The 19,502-nt window shown below is 39.2% G+C and overlaps 3 protein-coding genes across 4 annotated transcripts; 1 reads left to right on the forward strand and 2 right to left on the reverse strand.

Annotated features, from left to right (window-relative positions):
• Positions 1 to 289: 289 nt before the first annotated feature.
• Positions 290 to 6,365, forward strand: LOC105201064. The gene is made up of 3 exons (XM_039455346.1): positions 290 to 425; positions 493 to 926; positions 1,563 to 6,365. Exons 1-3 carry the CDS (start codon positions 290 to 292, stop codon positions 6,363 to 6,365), a joined length of 5,373 nt encoding a protein of 1,790 aa, XP_039311280.1.
• A 5,285-nt stretch (positions 6,366 to 11,650) lies between these two features.
• LOC113003418 lies at positions 11,651 to 19,078 on the reverse strand. 2 transcript variants are annotated; one of them, XM_039456266.1, is made up of 11 exons: positions 18,344 to 19,078; positions 17,569 to 17,720; positions 16,840 to 16,914; positions 16,575 to 16,754; positions 16,322 to 16,464; positions 16,145 to 16,211; positions 15,880 to 16,042; positions 15,484 to 15,749; positions 15,237 to 15,402; positions 15,004 to 15,134; positions 11,651 to 14,852 (listed from the first exon to the last, which is right to left on the reverse strand). In XM_039456266.1, the coding sequence occupies exons 1-11, from the start codon at positions 18,423 to 18,425 to the stop codon at positions 14,508 to 14,510; spliced, it is 1,770 nt and encodes a 589-aa protein (XP_039312200.1). In that variant the 5' UTR covers positions 18,426 to 19,078; the 3' UTR covers positions 11,651 to 14,507. The 2 variants fall into 2 exon arrangements, with proteins under 2 accessions (XP_039312200.1, XP_039312201.1); XM_039456267.1 differs by lacking the exon at positions 16,840 to 16,914.
• Positions 11,754 to 13,040, reverse strand: LOC120359055. The gene has a single exon (XM_039455347.1). It carries the CDS (start codon positions 13,038 to 13,040, stop codon positions 11,754 to 11,756), a length of 1,287 nt encoding a protein of 428 aa, XP_039311281.1.
• Positions 19,079 to 19,502: the final 424 nt, after the last annotated feature.

Consider the following 19,502-nt stretch of genomic DNA (forward strand, 5'->3'; position numbering starts at 1 on the left):
TTCACACGGGCCCGTTATCTTCGCAGCTCTCCGGTAGCGTTCGTTCGCGCTCGGCTCTCGAGACGCTCTCTCTGCAAGAAGCCGTCCGACAGATCGGTTCGTTTTACGCCGGCTGTGAGTGATTTCTCGATTGAGATGTAAGTGCTCGTTCTAGTGTGCTCAATTAATAAAGAAAAACTAAGAGAACATCAGTCTCTCGGCCACGTTTATTGTGACGGCCTATCTATCCCGCAAGCCAACGTGGAGCACATCTACGGCGCAACCTACAACTTTTGGTCCTTCGAGCCGGATGAACATTCATCCCGAGCACCGGCGAGTTTCCTACATCGTCAGATCTACGCATCAGACCCTGATCGGCGTAATACATCTCGAGGCTTCCTCACCAACGAGAGCAAGCACAGCCAGCGCTGCTACGCAACAGTCAAGTAAGCAGCCGAATCAGTCTCGAAATCGACAACGAATATTCGTGCAGCCACCATTGCCGTGCAACAGCCACGTGTGTAGCCATCTCAGCCTTGAGATCCACAACGAACATTCGTGCATACATCTTCTTCGAGACCATCAGACGCGGTGACTACGACACAAAATCTCAGTCAAGGGCAAGTGTAGCCATCCCTAGTGTCCGCCGCCATTCTCTGTACGGCTGTGCCATCCTCTCCTCGCCACTCAAGTGCAAGGACGGCCATATTGGCGGCACAGTCTCGTCGTCGAACTCAACGGACGACGACAGCCATATTGACGATCTTGGCGTCAAGTACAAGGACGGCCATATTGGCGTCACAATCTTGTCGTCGACTCAACGGACGACGACAGCCATATTGACGATCTCATCACCAAGCAGCAAGCCCGGCCATATTTCAAACGGCTCGTGCTCATTGGCACTACCGAAGCATCGGATTCTCATCAACGAAAGGTGCGACCACGAGGTTTCGTCTGTCACGAGGACGGCTTCGACGACGTCAATCCAGCAGCGGCTCTCTCCGCTATTACGAATCCTGACAACGACAAGCAGCGGCGGCCATTCGTCGCGGATTTTCACATCATCAGCGACCTTCCAGTTACCGACCGAGACGACCGAGGACGGCCATCGGGACCGGACACTCTCGCGCGCGCGCGCGCGTAGATAAGGTAGGGAAGACTATTATCCGTGTCGTTGCCAATTCATTGTAATTTACAACATGCCCGAGGATCTCGCGGCTCTCAAGCGTCAGCGTACGACCTTGAAAGGTTCGTGTACGCGTATCAAAACGTATGTTGAGGGGATTGCGGCCCCAAGCCCGGCGATACTCGCACAGATTGAGGAACGCAAGCTCAAGTTAGATCAATTTTTCGCGGAGTACAACCAATTGTAATGTAAGATAGAGGCGCTAGACGAAAGTGAGGCAAGCGATCGCGTCATCTTTGAAGAACACTTCTATGCGCTATCGTCGAAAATGCGTGAAATATTAAATTTGACACGCATTGATCGCGACCTCGCGACTCCATTGCCTTCTCCTTCGACTTCTCGCGAAAGTAGCAATCACCGAAATTCAGAATCACATACGAGCATTCGGCTTCCTAAGTTAAATCTCCCGGTCTTCTCTGGCAAATACGACGAATGGTTCCCATTTTATGATACATTTCATTCGGTTATTCATTCTAACGCGAGCCTCAGTGACATTCAACGTTTCCAGTATTTGCGTGCATCATTGACGGGCAACGCAAGCAGTGTCGTCAATTCATTGGAAATTTCGAGCGCTAATTATATGATCGCGTGGGAGTTACTAAAGGAACGCTATGACAATAAACGCGTTATCGTGCAAAATCACATCAAGGCTTTAATGAGCTTACCGTCAATGATGAAGGAAAATTCCTCCGAATTACGCCAAATTGCAGATGGCGCTGCTAAGCATTTACACGCGCTGGAAGCCTTGAAACGACCTACTGATAAGTGGGACGATATTTTAATATACGTGTTAAGCTCAAAATTCGATAACCTCACGCTTCGCGAATGGCAATCGTCACTCACGGGCTCCGAATTGCCCACGCTCAAACAATTTTTTACGTTTATTACGCATCATTGCCAAACTCTTGAGGCAACTTCCAAGTCAAGTGCTCACGCTGCAAAGAGCGACTCAAGGCCCAACCAATCGGGTCCTCAATCGAAACGTCGTTCGTCCTGTACCGCTACGGTCAAGCTCAAGTGCAACTATTGTCAGGGAGAGCATTTGGTATACAATTGCAGGGATTTTCTGGCACTTCCGGTCACCCAAAGAGTATCTGAAGTCCGCGGTCGTAAGATGTGTACAAATTGTCTGCGTCCCGCTACTCATGCGTCTGGCAAATGTACTGCGGGATGTTGCAAGGTGTGTCAAGCAAGGCATAACACTTTGCTACATGTGAGCACTCCACTCAAGTCATCAAATGACAGTGCAACCAAGGGTGATGACACGCAACCAGCCGTGTCTTCCACCGTCTTGGCAACGCATGCCATCAGTCAGCGCGGTAGCGATCATCGTGTTTTATCCACCGCGGTTGTCTACGCCTTCGATCACGAAGGCTCGCCCAAGTCTTGCAGGGCGCTACTAGATTGCGGCTCACAGGTCAATTTCATTTCTAGAAAATTCATAGAGTCCCTCTCCTTGAGACCAAGAAATCTCAATCTCTCGATATCCGGAGCAAACGGTGCTACCACTACGTCTTCACAAGTCGTTCGATTAAGAATACAATCAAGAATAAATTCTTATACGACGGTTATCGACTGCGTAGTTGCCGATCAAGTCACGGATAAGGTTCCAATCGTTCCTTTCAAACGTAAGGATTTCAAATTTCCTCCCAACATTCGATTAGCCGACCCGCAGTTTCACACCTCGTCAGAAATCGACTTATTGATAGGGGTAGACATTTTCTGGGAACTGTTGTGCGTAGGTCAGATAAGGTCTTCACAATTCCATCCGACTCTTCACAAAACTCGCTTTGGATGGGTTTTGGGCGGTCGTTTTAATTCGGTTGAAACTATTTCCAGGGTGCAATCCTGTCATGCCGCTATAAGCAATACTGCGTTACATGAACAATTGAACAAGTTTTGGCAAATGGAGGACAATCTCGCGCCTTCGAGCAATTACACGCCGGAGGAAGCATTTTGCGAACAGCATTTCTTAGCAAGCGTGACGCAAAATCACGAAGGAAGGTACATTGTCAAGCTCCCGATCAAGGAGCATCTTCTTGACAGTCTCAAGGACTCCAAGGTAAATGCCTTGCAAAGATTCACCTCTTTGGAGAAACGCTTCAATCGCGATCCGTCATTAAAAATTGAGTACTCGCGCTTCATGCAAGAGTACATTTCCCTGGGCCATATGCGCCTGGCAGACCCGCAACCACAGGAAGAAAGTGTGTCATTTTATTTGCCGCACCATTGCGTGTTCAAGGGCCAAGATCGTAGTTCAAAGATACGCGTGGTTTTCGATGCGTCGTGCAAGAGCCGCAATGGCTTATCACTCAATGATGTGTTGATGGTCGGCCCCGTCGTCCAACAGGACCTAGCTACAATTCTGATCCGATTCCGCACTTTCCGATACGTTCTGGTTGCCGACATAATTAAAATGTACCGGCAGGTACTACTAGATCCCTCGCAAACACGTCTACACAGGATACTATGGCGCGACAGCTCTGATACCAAAATAAATACTTATGAGTTAACTACCGTGACTTACGGGACGTCTACAGCGTCATTCTTAGTAACAAGATGTCTAAAGCACCTTGCTGAACTTCATGCTTCAAAATATCCCGCGGGTTCAGTTTGTGTGCAGCGCGATTTTTATGTCGATGACATGCTCACGGGAGCAGATAGCATTCAAGATATCGAGTCAATTCGCGACGAAACCATACAGCTGCTCCGCTCAGGAGCGTTCGAACTAAGCAAATGGGCGTCGAATTGCCCCGACATACTAACTTCTCTGAACGATCAGAATGACGTATTGGTACAAATAAGCAACCAGACCGAATCCTCAGTGCTGGGGGTTCATTGGAATCGGATCGAGGATACTCTCCATTTCTCTTGCAAGCTCGAGTCATCGTGCGGCGTTGTGTCCAAACGTACAATATTGTCTGAGGTATCTAGATTATTTGATCCTCTTGGTCTCCTAGGACCCTCCATCGTCTCAGCAAAGCTCATGCTACAGGAACTATGGCAGGCGGGAGTCGATTGGGACGAATCCGTTCCGCAGGACATCCATACCCGTTGGTCTGATTTCCGAGCGCAATTATTAGAAATAGGTCAATTGCGAATATCAAGGCGCGTTAAATTTAGCACAGATCCTCGATCAGTACAGCTGCATGGCTTCAGCGATGCCAGCGAGCGCGCATATGGCGCCTGCGTGTACATGCGCGCTGTGATCGGCCCGAGTCAGTACCGCACGGAATTGGTATACGCGCGATCTCGCGTAGCGCCTATCAAGGCAGTGTCACTTCCTCGTCTAGAGCTATCCGCAGCCTTGCTGCTGGCTCGAATGATCTCTAAGATCAGCAATTCCATTGATCTAACAAACATACAAAAATACTATTGGTGTGATTCAACAATCACGCTGAACTGGTTAACGTCGTACTCCCGCAGGTGGTCTACATTCGTAGCCAACAGGGTTGGCGAGATACAACGCTTGAGCGACACCAGTCGTTGGCGTCATGTGCCCTTTCTTAGTAACCCGGCCGATCTTATATCACGCGGTCTGTATCCACGCGAGCTGATTATTTCTGACATGTGGTGGCATGGACCATCCTTTTTGCAATCTAGCGAAAATTCATGGCCAGACAGCGGCTTTCCACAAATGGAAGGTGACATCCCAGAGCAAAGGAAGCTCGCCATGCCTACAGTCGTAACTGATTCATCAATCGTAGCCGAGCTGTTGAACAAGTTCTCCAATTTGAACAAAATATGCCGCATCGTAGCTTATTGCATCCGCTTCAACAAGACCCGCCGACCGACGGTATCATCTAGACAAATTTCTCCCCCAGAGGCATCCTACTCGCTTGGCATAATATGCAAGAATGTGCAAAGGCATGCCTTCACACAAGAGTACAAGGCTCTTAATGAGGGAAAACCCATAAGCCCAACAAGCTCTCTTCTCGCCTTATCCCCCTTTATTGACGACTCCGGGGTCATGCGTGTTGGGGGACGTTTAAAAAATGCCGGTTCGCATCCGGACGTCTGTCATCCAATCCTAATTCCGCGCCATCATATTTTAACACGTTTAGTCATAGAACAGGCTCACGCCCGTACCCTGCACGCAGGGACGCAGGCAACTATGGCCGCCGTCAGACAACGATTTTGGCCGTTGGCCTTGCGCTCAAGCACGCGCAAGGTCATCCAAGGCTGCGTGAAGTGCTTCAGAGCGAAACCCCGTCAATCCGAAGCTTTAATGGGATCGCTTCCAGCTAGTCGAATCAGGGTCTCTCGACCGTTTTCACAATGCGGCGTCGATTACGCTGGCCCATTCTTGTTGCGCGAAGGCAAGAGACGTAACGCGAGGCTTCAGAAGGCCTACGCCTCCATATTCGTGTGCTTTGTCACGAAAGCTGTGCACATCGAGCTCGTGAGTGACTTGAACTCCTTTATAGGTGCCTTTAAACGTTTTTTGTCTCGTCGCGGCAAACCATCGCGTATGTTTTCCGACAACGGAACCAACTTCGTAGGTGCCCGGAGACAACTCAAGGAGTTTTACGAAGCCTATCTTAAGGAATCCATTCAGTCCAACTTAAAAGAATTTTGCTCTAGTCAAGAAATTCTTTGGACCTTGATTCCACCGAATGCCCCCCATTTCGGCGGGTTATGGGAAGCGGCGGTGAAGGCGATGAAATATCATATGACTCGAATAATAGGAAACGCGCATTTAACTTATGAAGAGTTTCAAACCGTTTTATGCGATATCGAAGCGATATTAAACTCCCGCCCGATCACTCCATTAAGCGCAGATCCGAATGATCTTGCATGTTTGACACCAGGTCATTTTCTTATTGGCATGACTCTCGACAGTTTTCCCTATACCGATTTGAGCGACGTGCCTGAAAATCGACTCGTTCGCTGGGAGCGTGTAGAACAATTACGTCAACATTTTTGGCGCAGATGGGCAAATGAATATGTTAGTTCTTTACAGGAACGATCAAAGTGGAGAAACAATAAAGGCCCCCAACTGCAAGTAAATCAACTAGTCCTTTGTAAACAACCAAACGCACCTCCCATGCAATGGCCCATTGGACGAGTGCACACAGGTTCTGATAACGTCGCTCGAACCGCTACTATACGAACTGCAAGGGGAGTGCTCGTCCGGCCTTTAGCAAGATTAGCAATCTTGCCGCTCGAAGAAGGTCTGACGACCACTAACAATCCGTAGTTTAAGTACTACTACAAGTATTATAAGTTAAGTTGTTGCGTCAGTCAGGCGTTAGTTTTATGTTAAGCACATTATTACATTATAGTTCTAATCTCAAGCTCAGTACGTTTATTCTTTAAACTTATTTGTTACAAGCCACCTCTCCGTCGTTTAATGTTCTATTGACATAATTTTACTTGAATTGAAAGTTCGCACTTCCAAGGGGGGCGGCGTTGTTCGGTATTTATAATAAGTTTCGAAGTTACTCATAAGTTGTGATTACTACAAATAAAATTCATTTTTCTTTGCGTCCATTGCCAAGCGTGCTATGCTTAAGTTGCCCGCGCCCTCTAGTGTTCGTTCACACGGGCCCGTTATCTTCGCAGCTCTCCGGTAGCGTTCGTTCGCGCTCGGCTCTCGAGACGCTCTCTCTGCAAGAAGCCGTCCGACAGATCGGTTCGTTTTACGCCGGCTGTGAGTGATTTCTCGATTGAGATGTAAGTGCTCGTTCTAGTGTGCTCAATTAATAAAGAAAAACTAAGAGAACATCAGTCTCTCGGCCACGTTTATTGTGACGGCCTATCTATCCCGCAAGCCAACGTGGAGCGCATCTACGGCGCAACCTACAGAAATAAACAAGACTATCAGTATCTGAATATAACAATTTGCACTTGTCTTTATATAGCGGAAACATATATTCGTGATGAAATTCGTACAAGCAGATTTTTGATATGTCAAGTATGCACATACCCACATAAATCGGCTTATTAAACTTCACCTCGAGTTTACGCAGTTCGACGGCAACTAAATTTTCCGCAAAGACGCTGCGGCTGTGAAAATTTGGTTTAGCGATCATTGCCTCTGCACCGTAACGTCCTTCCCATTTTGTTAATAATTTTACGTCTACGTGATTACGTACGTTTTCCATAGTTTTTCCAAACATGGCGTTGTTCATCAATTTGTACAAATTCTTTTCGAAATCATTTTTTGCGCTCATTCTAAATTTTGTGTTCAATTCTATATAATCGCGAAGCCATGGAGATTGAGCAAACTGTAATACGCGATGAATTTTTGTTACGCGAAGCCCGCATTGCGCGTGCATTGTTGCAAATAACGGTAATGTATCACATACCGCTTTTTATCGTACAACGTTGCGAGAAGTTTTTTCTGCCGTGATCCTGGTGGTTTATCGTGTGTAGGGCAGAAAGGTAAGTCAGTGTGTCGATCGTGCAGACATTGTGGATATGTGAGATCGACTTCTAGCACATACCCAGTGGGCGAATCCGAAGCGATCGCGTTCACGTCAAAATTGTCAACGTTTTCGATCCATTGAAACTCACCGTATGGTAATGATTGACACATCGCAAAACCATACATATTGTTTATGTCAAAATACATTAGATAAGACGATGGTTTCGATGGATCGAGATAAGAACGCATGCACTTATTATTGGCTTTAGCATATCTACCGGAGCATTGACTCAAACCACCGCGTATACCGCGTTCTATAAATAAGATCATGTCTATATCGGTGAGCAACTCAAATCTTACGCGTGTTAGTTTCAACATTGCATCCCAAGTGTAGCCTGGCAATGTGTAATAATGCGCGGGATCAAGACCATAACTATTAATGCTACTTTCGTGGAAGTTTTGAAAAATATCAGCCAATAAAAAGACATCGGTCTTGAGATATAGGTCGCTGTATTCACCCAGGGTTTTGATTGAGAACCGCTGCCAAACTTTCTGAGCATGAGCATAATCTGTCTGTGATACTGTCTGCTTGGTAAGAGAACTATAAAATGATTCACGCGGTGGCAGTTGCGTTTCATACAGTTTGTCAACATTACCCACGTATTCGTATGGAAAGACACCTTTGCGTGTCAACAATTCAAAGTCTTCGTTTGATAACGAGGAAAATTCCGAATGAGAAATTTTTAATTTATCAAGACTTAAAAACGATACCAATTTGTCAAGACTTGAACTTAAAAACTTGTACGAATCGATGAACCGTAGCCGTATATAATTTCGTGCATTTTTGAAAATTATGTCTTTATCACAAGTATTTTCAACATATTTGGTAAAAGATATATATTTTTCTTTATTTATCGGTAGTAAATCGATTTTGCCTTCGAACGTGGTGGCAATTTCTTTTATGATGAAATGTGCATCGTAACCAAATAAATTATGAAATACGATCGGAATAACGTATGAATTTTTGTAATTTAAATTACAATCTGAATGAGCTGGACCACGGTAAGACCCTGTCAAATGGCAATGATCGCGCACACGTATACTATTCGGTGCGAACGGTTTTTCACAGATATGACAATTCCTCGCGTTACTGTATGCCTCTTGCTGCTCTTTAATTAATGATTCCATAGGAACATTGGCGGATATTCTAGCTTTCACGCTATGCGCCAGGTTTTCGAGTTCTTTCGCGAACCACACGACGCAATCGTTATCGCGACGAAAGTGATACTCTGACAACGCGTCGTCGTATGAGCACTTAACATAATATGCTATACTAAATACCAGAGTTGGGAAGTAACGCGTTACTTGTAACGCCGTTACCATTTTCGTTACTTTTTTATGGTAACGAGCGTTACTTTTTTATGTCTGTAACGGTAACGTAACGTCGTTACATTTTTACAATAACGGTAACGGAATTCAGCCGTTATTTTTCGTTACTTTAGCTGGCAGTATCTATGTTTCATAAAACGTATGATGCATCATTTTATGTTCGTTTTACATTCGGTAACCAACATGCGCTTTATTCGGCCCATAATTAATAGTTACCAAATTAAACAAGTACGTTCGTTTATACAGCGCTCCAGCGGTATCAGTACGGGCACTATTTGCAGACCGCGCGTAGCGTAGGAGAAATGGTTGGCAGCACTCGCCCCATTAGTTAACGTAGACTTTTTGTATTGATCAATTATGTTTAATTATCACTCATAATCATTTGATATGGTATATGATTACGAATCGCAATTGCGATAGGATTTATATTCAGTGATAGAATCATATTCCTGAATGTACACGGAGATATATGGTACATATGATATTCATAGTCCACTCTTATATTTAAGATCGTCTTAAGTATCATTTTATGATGCTATCAACCAATCAGAGAGACGTATCAGCATCTTAAGACATTACTTAAGATGATCTCGAAATAAGAATCTCGAAATATGAATACCGGCCATAAATGTTTTAACATCTGAAGTTGCACGTGTATTGAAGACAACATAAGAAAGAATGAGATAAAAGCATGAAAAGACATAGGAAGGTATTTATGTCCCTCTGTGCGGATTTTGTAAAACAAAAAAACATGAAATGTTTCTTTTTATCACGTATTGAATAGATTTTTTTTGACGTTAAAAGATCCCTATTTTAACATCATCAAAAAATAACAAAAAAGTAACGAATCGTTACTTTCCAAGCAACAGTAACGGTAACGCGTTACCTTTTTAAGTTAGTAACGGTAACGGTAACGAGTTACTTTTTATAAACAGTAACAATAACGGTAACGCGTTACTTTTTTAAAGTAACGTTCCCAACCCTGCTAAATACCTCGTGATGCTGATACGGGAAATTTGAAGTGTTCTCTGTTCCTGGGTCAATCTTCCGCAGTATGCACTCCAAATCTGAATAAACAACAAAGGGTACACGCTCCTTGTTGTTGTAATTATCGAATTCAAGCCACTTGTTATCCTCGCTCGGTAGTAGAACGGCACAGTCGTTTAATTGCTGACAATCCACTTTGTGTGACTGCAACTTTTCTTCTGAGCTGAAGTAATGCAGACAACTATAAAAAATAGAAGACGATTTTTAAAATTAAAACAATTTTTATAAGTGAGAAATATTTTTTTAACAGATTTTATTATTACACTTACCGATCACAGATGAATTTCTTGTGTTCGTTTTTGTTCAGCTGTAAACTGATTAGTCGTGACAGGTTCTTAATCCACGCAAAGTGGCCGAGGCTGTTATCACGTTCATCTTCCAAGTACAGTAGATTGGCATGCTTCTCCTTCATATCCTTGGTGAGCCTTATCGGGAATACGCCTAGTTTCTTTTCTTTTCTGTCGAATTCGGTACCGTACACGTTCACCGACACGTCGTTTAATCGTTCAAATTTTCCAATGTCTTTTATGTTCATTGGAAATGTTATGTCACTAACATTTAAAACAGTCGAATAATGCGGATATGACGACTCTCGGTCTGCATGTCTTTCGGCAGGGTACAGAGCGGCCACTACCGACCACGCGAAACACGCATTGTCTTTCGATTGCACATTAATCACGGCACGTTTATTCTTTATTCCCCGCGGCAATTCGATGCAACATCCCGCGTGCATGGGATTATGTTTATTAATGTTTACCGTTAAATTCAGTATTCGCGTAAGTCCCAACCGCTATCGCGTTCTTGGAACTCGTCGAGCATCGCCAACGTGACATCGATGACATTCTGCTGATACCACTCGCGCAAATTTGATGATCGATAAAGTTCATTGTTCTTCGTAGCGATATTTTTAATATTACGTTCATCATGATTATTAACATATTCACCATTAAATACGGTGTTTACCTTTACACTATCATGTTTCGCGATAGCGTCTTGCACTCGCTCAATCACCAAATCACTGGCGTCCTCCAAAAAATGTCGCGGCTCGATATAATCAAAGTTAATAACAGCGCCAGTCACAATGCGATTCTTGAACGCGGTCTCGATCTCGCGCCATGCGAGCAATTGCTTACACTCAAAAAAATGTTTTGCAAGTGTAGTTAGAATTCTAGGTGGCACAACAAAAATGTATCGCTATTTTTTGTATCTGTTAGAATATTGTTTGCCACATATAGAATTTATAGCAGCAACATTCTAGTAATATCTTCTGGAAAATTTAGGTCCCATTACCAAATGTTTATCATTGCATTGGATAAATATGAGTTTCAATACTACAGCTAGAACGATGTTTGTGAGAAATATAACTGCCGATTATAACTGCAGCAGCGAGATAATATAACAACATATTCTAGGTGTCATAGCTAACTTATTTTTGTAGCTGCAGCTAAATTAATTGTATACTTTTTTAACGTACCTATGCAATGGCTGCATTTAGCAGAAAAAACAGCTTTGCAATTATAAGATTCTTTAATATGATTGGTTTATACATTTATAGATACATGAGATACTATAAGAGCAAGAACCAATTATATTAAAGAATCTTACAACAGTTGCAAAACTGATTTTTCTGCTTTTAACTATATAAGGGAAGATATAGTGTAAAATGAAATACCACCTTGTTAAAAAGAATACAGTTTATTTATCTTGTTACAACTATAATTATATTACAACTATACCTAATAACTAAAAATATAATGCTTTATTACATATTCTTTATAGTTGTTAAAGTAAATGATGCAATGTAACATATTGCTTTCCATCATTGCTTTTACAAAACAACAAAGGCAAATAATCTAAAAGATCAGTAACTAGAATTGATATTATTTTCGCAGTTTTAGTAACATTATAAGCATGAAAATGTTCACTGTACATTGTACATGAAAGGACATTGCACATGAGGCAGACAGTGCCATTATGATTTACTAATACGGAGGAAATAATACCAAATTCAGGCCCATTATCATCATCCACTCCAATTGCAACGCACATTCCCTTTTTATATAAAGTTCCTTTAAAGATGACAAAAGCATGTTGCATAAAGCCATTAGAAAAACTTATTGGAAGTAATAACGAATTATAATAATCTGGCTTTTCTTCAGGTCCTACTTCTAATAAAGTATGAAGTCCCTTTCGAGTCATGAATCGGTAAGCACACCGAAGTTGCTGTTTTAAAGCTAAAGTGAAAGCAATATTTTTCCTAGAACGAGTAGCTTTAGCGTCTTGCACAGCTGGCTGATGATTGGCTTCAAACCGATCACATGCTAAATTAACAAGAGCACCAGACCGAGACAAAATTGATGGATAATGAACCATATGAAGGTGTTTAGGTTTCAATGTATCTTGGAAAAGAATAACATACAAACGATGATGTTCACTAATTCTCTCCTTCAATATCTTAATCATCTCTTTCTGCATTTGTCTACACAAAACAATTTCAATAATATCAAGGAGAATTAAGTAAAACTTCCATATGGGATCGTTATCAGGAACAAGGTCACCTACAAGTAAAACAAAGATACGAACAAAAGTGCGCATCTCACTGGCAGTCATTTTCACTGATTTAGTGCGAAGAGCCTTTTCTTTAAACTCAGTAGGCTTATTAGTGATAGTTTTATCATAATTAAATGTAATGAGTCGGAAGTTAAGTGTTTCAACAGTAAAATATTTCTTTACAAAAATTAATTGATAGAGAATGTGACCCATATCGTAAATACAAGTACCCTCAAAAATGTCATGCATAATGTCAACACTTGGATTGTCAGTTACTTCAAAAGTCTCTACCTCGTTTAGGACAAACTCTCCACTGACTCCAGTTAAAGATACGTTACCAATTTTGCAATCTATATCGTGCTGTAATTTATTCCTGAGTAAACTTGAATCTTCCTCTGTTTGAATATGAATTAAAGATCTATGAGCATGGCATATACGACATGGAAAATTTGCAGTAAACCCTTCAGCAAAACCAAGCATTGAATGGAGAGCTAAATTATCAGCCACTAGAAGAGTCATAACAAAATAGACTGTGTGAACAACACTATTTATAATAATTTCGATACCATTATTGAACAAAAAGTTTAACTCTTTAATAAAAATCCCGAATGTTCGTTTATTTCCATAATTAATACGATCACATGTGTTAAAAAGCAAAGCTAAGAAAATATTATCTAAAGAACCTTGAAATTCTGAGGGAAGGCATGCTATTTTCACATAGACAGCACCAAGTTTAGCACTGTGATTTCCAATTTCTTTATCAACTTCAAAGTCATCATAAAATACAAAAAGAGGAATTACAAGTTTCTCACCAAAGAAAATTTTTTTATTTTGCCAATGAGATCCATGGATATAGTCAGCAAAAAGATCCTCACATGAAGTTTCACTTAAAACATTTTTAATAACATTTAACACATTCGGTAATTCTAGAAAAACTTTCAGAATTTTCCTTAAAGGTACATATTGTCCTTTAACATTACCAATGTCAACAAGTACTTTTCCATCAATTATTTTTGTAAACATATCAGGAGCAATGTTATAGTCTTCAGGTGGAATATAAAACCCTAATTTTTTCATATATTGTAATCTTAAGTATTCTGATTTTAAGTCCTCAAATGGACTTTTTAATACATTGAGTTGACAACAAATGTCATCAATAATATTAGAATCAACATTTCGACTTAGACATATAGCTGAAATATCAGCAGATAGGAATGAGAGAGTAGTGGACAAAAAATCAGTAATGTTTCCTACATATTCTTGAATTATTTTACGAGGGCGACCAGGTTTACTGTACAGTTGTGCTATTTGCATGGAAGCATAAGTCGTGATTTGATCTTTCAAAAAAGTTTCATTAAGTAGACATTTGTCATGGGAAGAAGTTTCTTGTGTTGAACCATCAATAGATGGTTCAACACAATCATCAATAAATGAAGAGAAACTATCATTTCTGCACTCATTATTAGTCGTCTTGTTATCACTAGGCAATACATTAGAATCTGAAGTATTATCAGTAGGGGCATGAAACTTTTTCAAATGACGTCTAAAGCTACACCAGTTAGAGCATCGTTGGTGACACCCAACTTCAATGCATTTGAAAACAGAACGGTTATCATCGAGCTTATGAATAAGTCTTAGGTGTCTATGTAAATGATTTATCTCGTGTAACTTAATTGCACATATAAAACAGAACGGCATTTTGTTAAATGGCATTCAAGTAATCAAGAAAAATAAAAAATAAAAATCTTTGAATTTGGCATATTACAGCAACATATATATAAAGTAAAAAATTCAATCGCTGTAAAACCCGCAAATAACAATATCTCTAAGTACTGTAAATATTAATTCTAAATATTAAATAGATGAAATAGATAAAATCGCAGTATTCTTAAAATTTGCGTACAAAAATTGGAAAATATGCTTGCATGTTTTATAGAGAAAAACCAGAACATTCAAAAGCTGTATAATCACAAAAAGTCTCGTATTCTACTTACGAGAAAACTTTTTAAATAATTTTGGAAGTTGAGCATCAGACTTCAATTCATCAAATTCAGTTGTTAACTCATACAGTTCTTTTTGAATAAGTCTCCACAAACGATAACTCTCAGGAGAATACTCTAGGTGAGCTGCGTTAATAATCTTGAAACACAGATCCAAAGCTCTTACTGGGGATTGAACGAGAAATTGTGTCTCTGTATCAAGAATTACATAACAGGCATCTATATCATTCACAGATGATCCACAAACAAGAACATATGGCTGTATAGTAATGCCCCAATTAATTAGTTTTTTCTTTCTTTCCTGCATAAATGTTTGAAGTTTTCCAACACTCTAGAAATAAAATATACTATTGAAATAAAATCAATAATAAGTAAAAATATTTTCTTTTTCATGTGAACATTTTTGGAAAAGTTGTTTTTCCGAAAATGTTCAGATCAAAGACAGAAAATATGTACATAACATCACCTTTGTAAATACTCACCTCAATTAGTGAAATTACTCCTTCCTGAATTTCTGTATGAGGTGGCCTCCACGTACGACCAGATTGACGGGCAACGGTCACAACAGTGTCCAAATAACAAAGTGACAATAGTGCCACTAAATTTCTAGTCTCTGTTAATGAAGGAAAAGTTTATTGACAGTATAAAAAGTAATCTTGAATCCTAAAAAATGATGTGTTTTTTAATGAAAATAAAATTACGTCCTTAACATTACCTTCTGAAATATCATCACTTGTTACAAGTAGCAAATTATCTTTTAGGGCCTCGCATTTACTTTCTTCGTTTGTGAGAGCTTGTATAATACGATCACAAAAATCTTTATAAGAGTTGTAAGCCTTAAGTTTTTGTTCAGGATACAGCAAATCAAAATCTATTTCAAACTGAAACACAAAAAATACTATGTATAAATTGAATTTATCATGTGATAAAATACAGAACAGTAAGTAATATTAAATATTAACCAAAGTGTATCCAAGGTTTTCCTTGAGAGCGGGGAATTTGTTTGTATAAGTTGAAATTTGTGTGGTTTCTGGAATTGCTGTGCTTTTTTGCTTGCTTTTAACATTTCTCTTGTTATTGTCTTTGTCTTTATTTCTGTTTGTAACTCGAGATTGGGCATGTAATTTTGCAATTCTTTGTTTAGAAGTATCCATCCAATACTGTACTACTGTTGACCAAGGCTCTATGTTCTCTTCAAGAAAGTTTAGCTTTCCTTGTACATCATCATCTACTTAAATGAAATAAAACCATAGAATAAATTACAAAAATATAAACAAGAAGAGTTTAAAGTAAATACGTAATATCCATCTTCCATTAGCAGAATAAAAAAATGCAAATAAAGAAACCACACAACCAACCTTCTGAATCATCTAAAGAATCTGAGTCTAACTGATCCTTGTTTCGAGTAATAATGCCAAGCGCTTTGAAATCTTTCCGAATAGAATAGTACTTAGTAATTAATTTACCTTTGGCCACAAATTTCATTCCATTTGAATATTTGTATGGAATGAAATAAAGCTCCTGCCAAAATAAGGTCAGCGTTAATGCAGTATACCTATACACAAAAAATACTTATTATATATTTGACAAAAACAAAGCCCACTTATGATTAACACTACTTACACTATCTTCTTCAGGAAATATATGTTGTATGGCACTTACAAGTTCAGCGAAGCCTGCAGTTGAAATCCTGAGAATTAGGAAATATAAACGTTATAAGAAAAAGAGACAACTTGAAGCAACTTAAGAAAAAATCATTGTAGAAGGATCAATTTAAAATTATAAAATCAATAGGCTTACTTTTCACATTTGCTTAATTCATCTTCAATAATAATTTCTGTTAATTTGTTTCTATCCTTATCATGCTTCAAACAAGGACCTTGCTTCGCCAGTTGCAATATACATCTACCCGTAGCTGTTTTATTTAAAAGAAGTCGAAGTTCCTAACAAGAAAAATTCAAAATTTTTGGAAAATGTTAACCAAATATTTTAAATATACAAAAGCATTGTGTGCAAGAACACTGTACAACATCAGATTATATTGATAACTTACTTCACCTCGTTTCACATTCGGTTCATTACTCTGTCGACTCCTCTTTTGTGAAGAGATATTTTTTGACGTTTCCTGACTATCTTCTAATGATAAATTTGAAGTATCCTGTGTTGAAGAAATATTTTTTGGCGTTTTCTGAATATTTTCTGATAATAAATTAGAAGGATCTCTCGAAGTACCCTATGTAAATAGAATGTTTAAAAATAGAAACATTTGTTCGATTTCTTGAAATAAATGTTTAAGGTAAATATTAAAGCATCCTTACTGGTTGAGGTGAAAGAGAAATAGTAATCTCATTTATATCTTTATTATGTAATTTTTGAAGATCATTATTATCATTCTCAAAAAATGGAAAAAATTATAAGCAAAGTGATAAGTCAGAGGACCTTTATTTATAAAGAGATTTTATGTTAAAGAGATATATTTTAAGTTAAAAAATTTAATGTAAATTCTAATGGAAAGAAGAAACTCAGAATTGTAATCTTAAACCGTAATGACATTTCTGAAATAAACTTTCTCAGATTTTGTTAAAAACACTGAGACACTAATTGTAAGTATAATTGTTATAAGGTTTCTTACAGAAACCTATGTTGAATTTACATTTGTGTACAGTCTCTGCAAACATATTACATTTATTAGAAATCATATGAATTTTTTCTCATATTTTGCATCAAAATAAATTAAGTTTTCCACATGCCACATTCATGTTATTTATATTTAATAGATCAGATTAGTAAAATATACCGAAAATTTTCTTTTCTCTATTCATACATTAACAAGCACCTATTAATCTTTATGAAATGTCACAAGGTTTATTTTCATTGAAAATATAAGACATATAAATTTTATTATAAGAAATAAATAATTAATGTACAAGAAAAAAATTCATATATCGTTTTTCGTTTCTATCGTCATCATTCAATATATCTGCAGTGACTGATTAGGTGCTTTAAATATTTCCTGTAATTGTCAACACAAACTAATGATGCCATACCTCTATTGATACAAATTTGCTCTCCTTCATCAATTCTTTTAAATTTTTGACAAATCTCATTCTATGGCCAGGGACTGGAATGAGATCATTTAATATATCCTTCCATTCAGGTTGTAATAGAAGTTGAAGTTCACCAACGTCTATACAATTACCTATAAAATGTGTTTTACGTCACAAAAAATTTACCTCTAGAGGAGATCAATATACATATAAAACCCCATAAGTATAAATAGTATCTACATATATAGTATATGTAGTTAACTTCTATGTAACATTTTTTGTCAATAAATATAGATATATGTATTCATGTATTCTATACACATTGTATGTCCTATATTTTCTAAATTTACACCCGAAAATGGACTTTAATATTTGATAAACATTTATAATTATTTGTTGATATACTAACTATATAGAGAATAGAGAAAAATTTTTATTTACATTTTTTATTAACATAACTTGCGTTGAATACGAATAATGGCATGTAAAAAGCTATTTCAACAATTGCGATAAATTCATATCTAATATGACTGCAATAAGTAATGAAGAAACTTAACCCTATTTCCTCCAACGTTTTTTCTGGCATATTAGTCCTCCAACCATGCACTTTCGAGTCCCACGCGTTTTTCAAAATGTTAATAGCTTTCACACAACACTGACGTAATTTTCCAACCATGCACTTTCGTGTCCCACCGAAATTTTGAAAATTCGTGAGACACGAAAGGGCATAGTTGGAGGAAATAGGCCGGTTAATGGCACTTATTTTCGTACTTACTTTCAAACGCCGATACGTATTGATCGAGATTCCAATCTTTTAGTAAGTCCTGAATCGTCAGTTCAATAATCTCATGTGACATGATTATAACGGCTCGCCGTTGTCCACCGTCGTCGTCGTCATCGTCTCCGCTACCCGGCCGTCGAGTTCTCCCTCGAATGCAGGCTGTATTCCGATATTTACTGCAATGCACTGCCAGCCGAACACCAACACTGCTCACTGCGCGCGAACACTCTTGCAAGATCCGGCACAGTCTTGCATCATGCACGTGAAACAGTTGAGCGCGAAAGATTCTTAAAAAGAACTAGACGGAGTGGGCGCGTTACACGAACTGTTTGTATGAGGATCATATATTCATTTGTCTCGCTTGCAGCTAATCTTTTCTGTGTACCATAGTCGAACTTTCTAACAGGTTTGATTGTGCTTAACATGGATAGGCGCTACAGAAAAACTGTCTTTCTACATTTCACTAACAGTTCAGATATAAATTCTGTCTCTGTCATTTAGATTGATTAAGTGTAAGACATATGCGATATCACAGATTGGCTAATCATTTATCTACCTCAGTTAATTTTTTGCACCCAGAAAATTTTTACTGTACTTGCAAGACCATTTTTTTCAGTGTATCACCAGCGCCAGTGCTTGCATAATTGCCACCAACGTGCATGAAACGTCTTTCTAACTGCGCTTTTTCACCTTTGAGTCGCGCGATTCTTGACACAAGTGATTGTCTTTTTCCCACGGCGAGTCGAGGACGTTTGGCACTACAATGTTCTTCGAGGTACTCGTCGCATCGTTGCAACCACTCGAAACATTCAGCTAAATTTGCAATCTGCGAGCATTGCTCGAGCAGTTCGCGTTCCACTCGCTCACTATTTTCCATTTTTTCAGTTTTTTAGTACGTATCACACGCTTTCTCGGAGCACTTGCACGTATTTTGTTTACATGATTTGCAAATTCGCTGTGCGCTTAGAACGTTACAGTGTCCGTTTATATATTTTAATTCACAAAAATCAGGAGGTATAGCGTATCTCCACCAAGGATCATCCTGCTCTCTATTTCTCTTTTCAACCCACCGATTAAATAAATTAATCACTGCAGGTTCGCGCTTATCGTCGCAGTTCTGTGGTGGTGGTGGTGTATACACGTTTATTGCAAG

This window comes from Solenopsis invicta, chromosome 12 (assembly GCF_016802725.1).
Source record: "Solenopsis invicta isolate M01_SB chromosome 12, UNIL_Sinv_3.0, whole genome shotgun sequence".
Taxonomy (NCBI): Eukaryota; Metazoa; Arthropoda; class Insecta; order Hymenoptera; family Formicidae; genus Solenopsis; species Solenopsis invicta.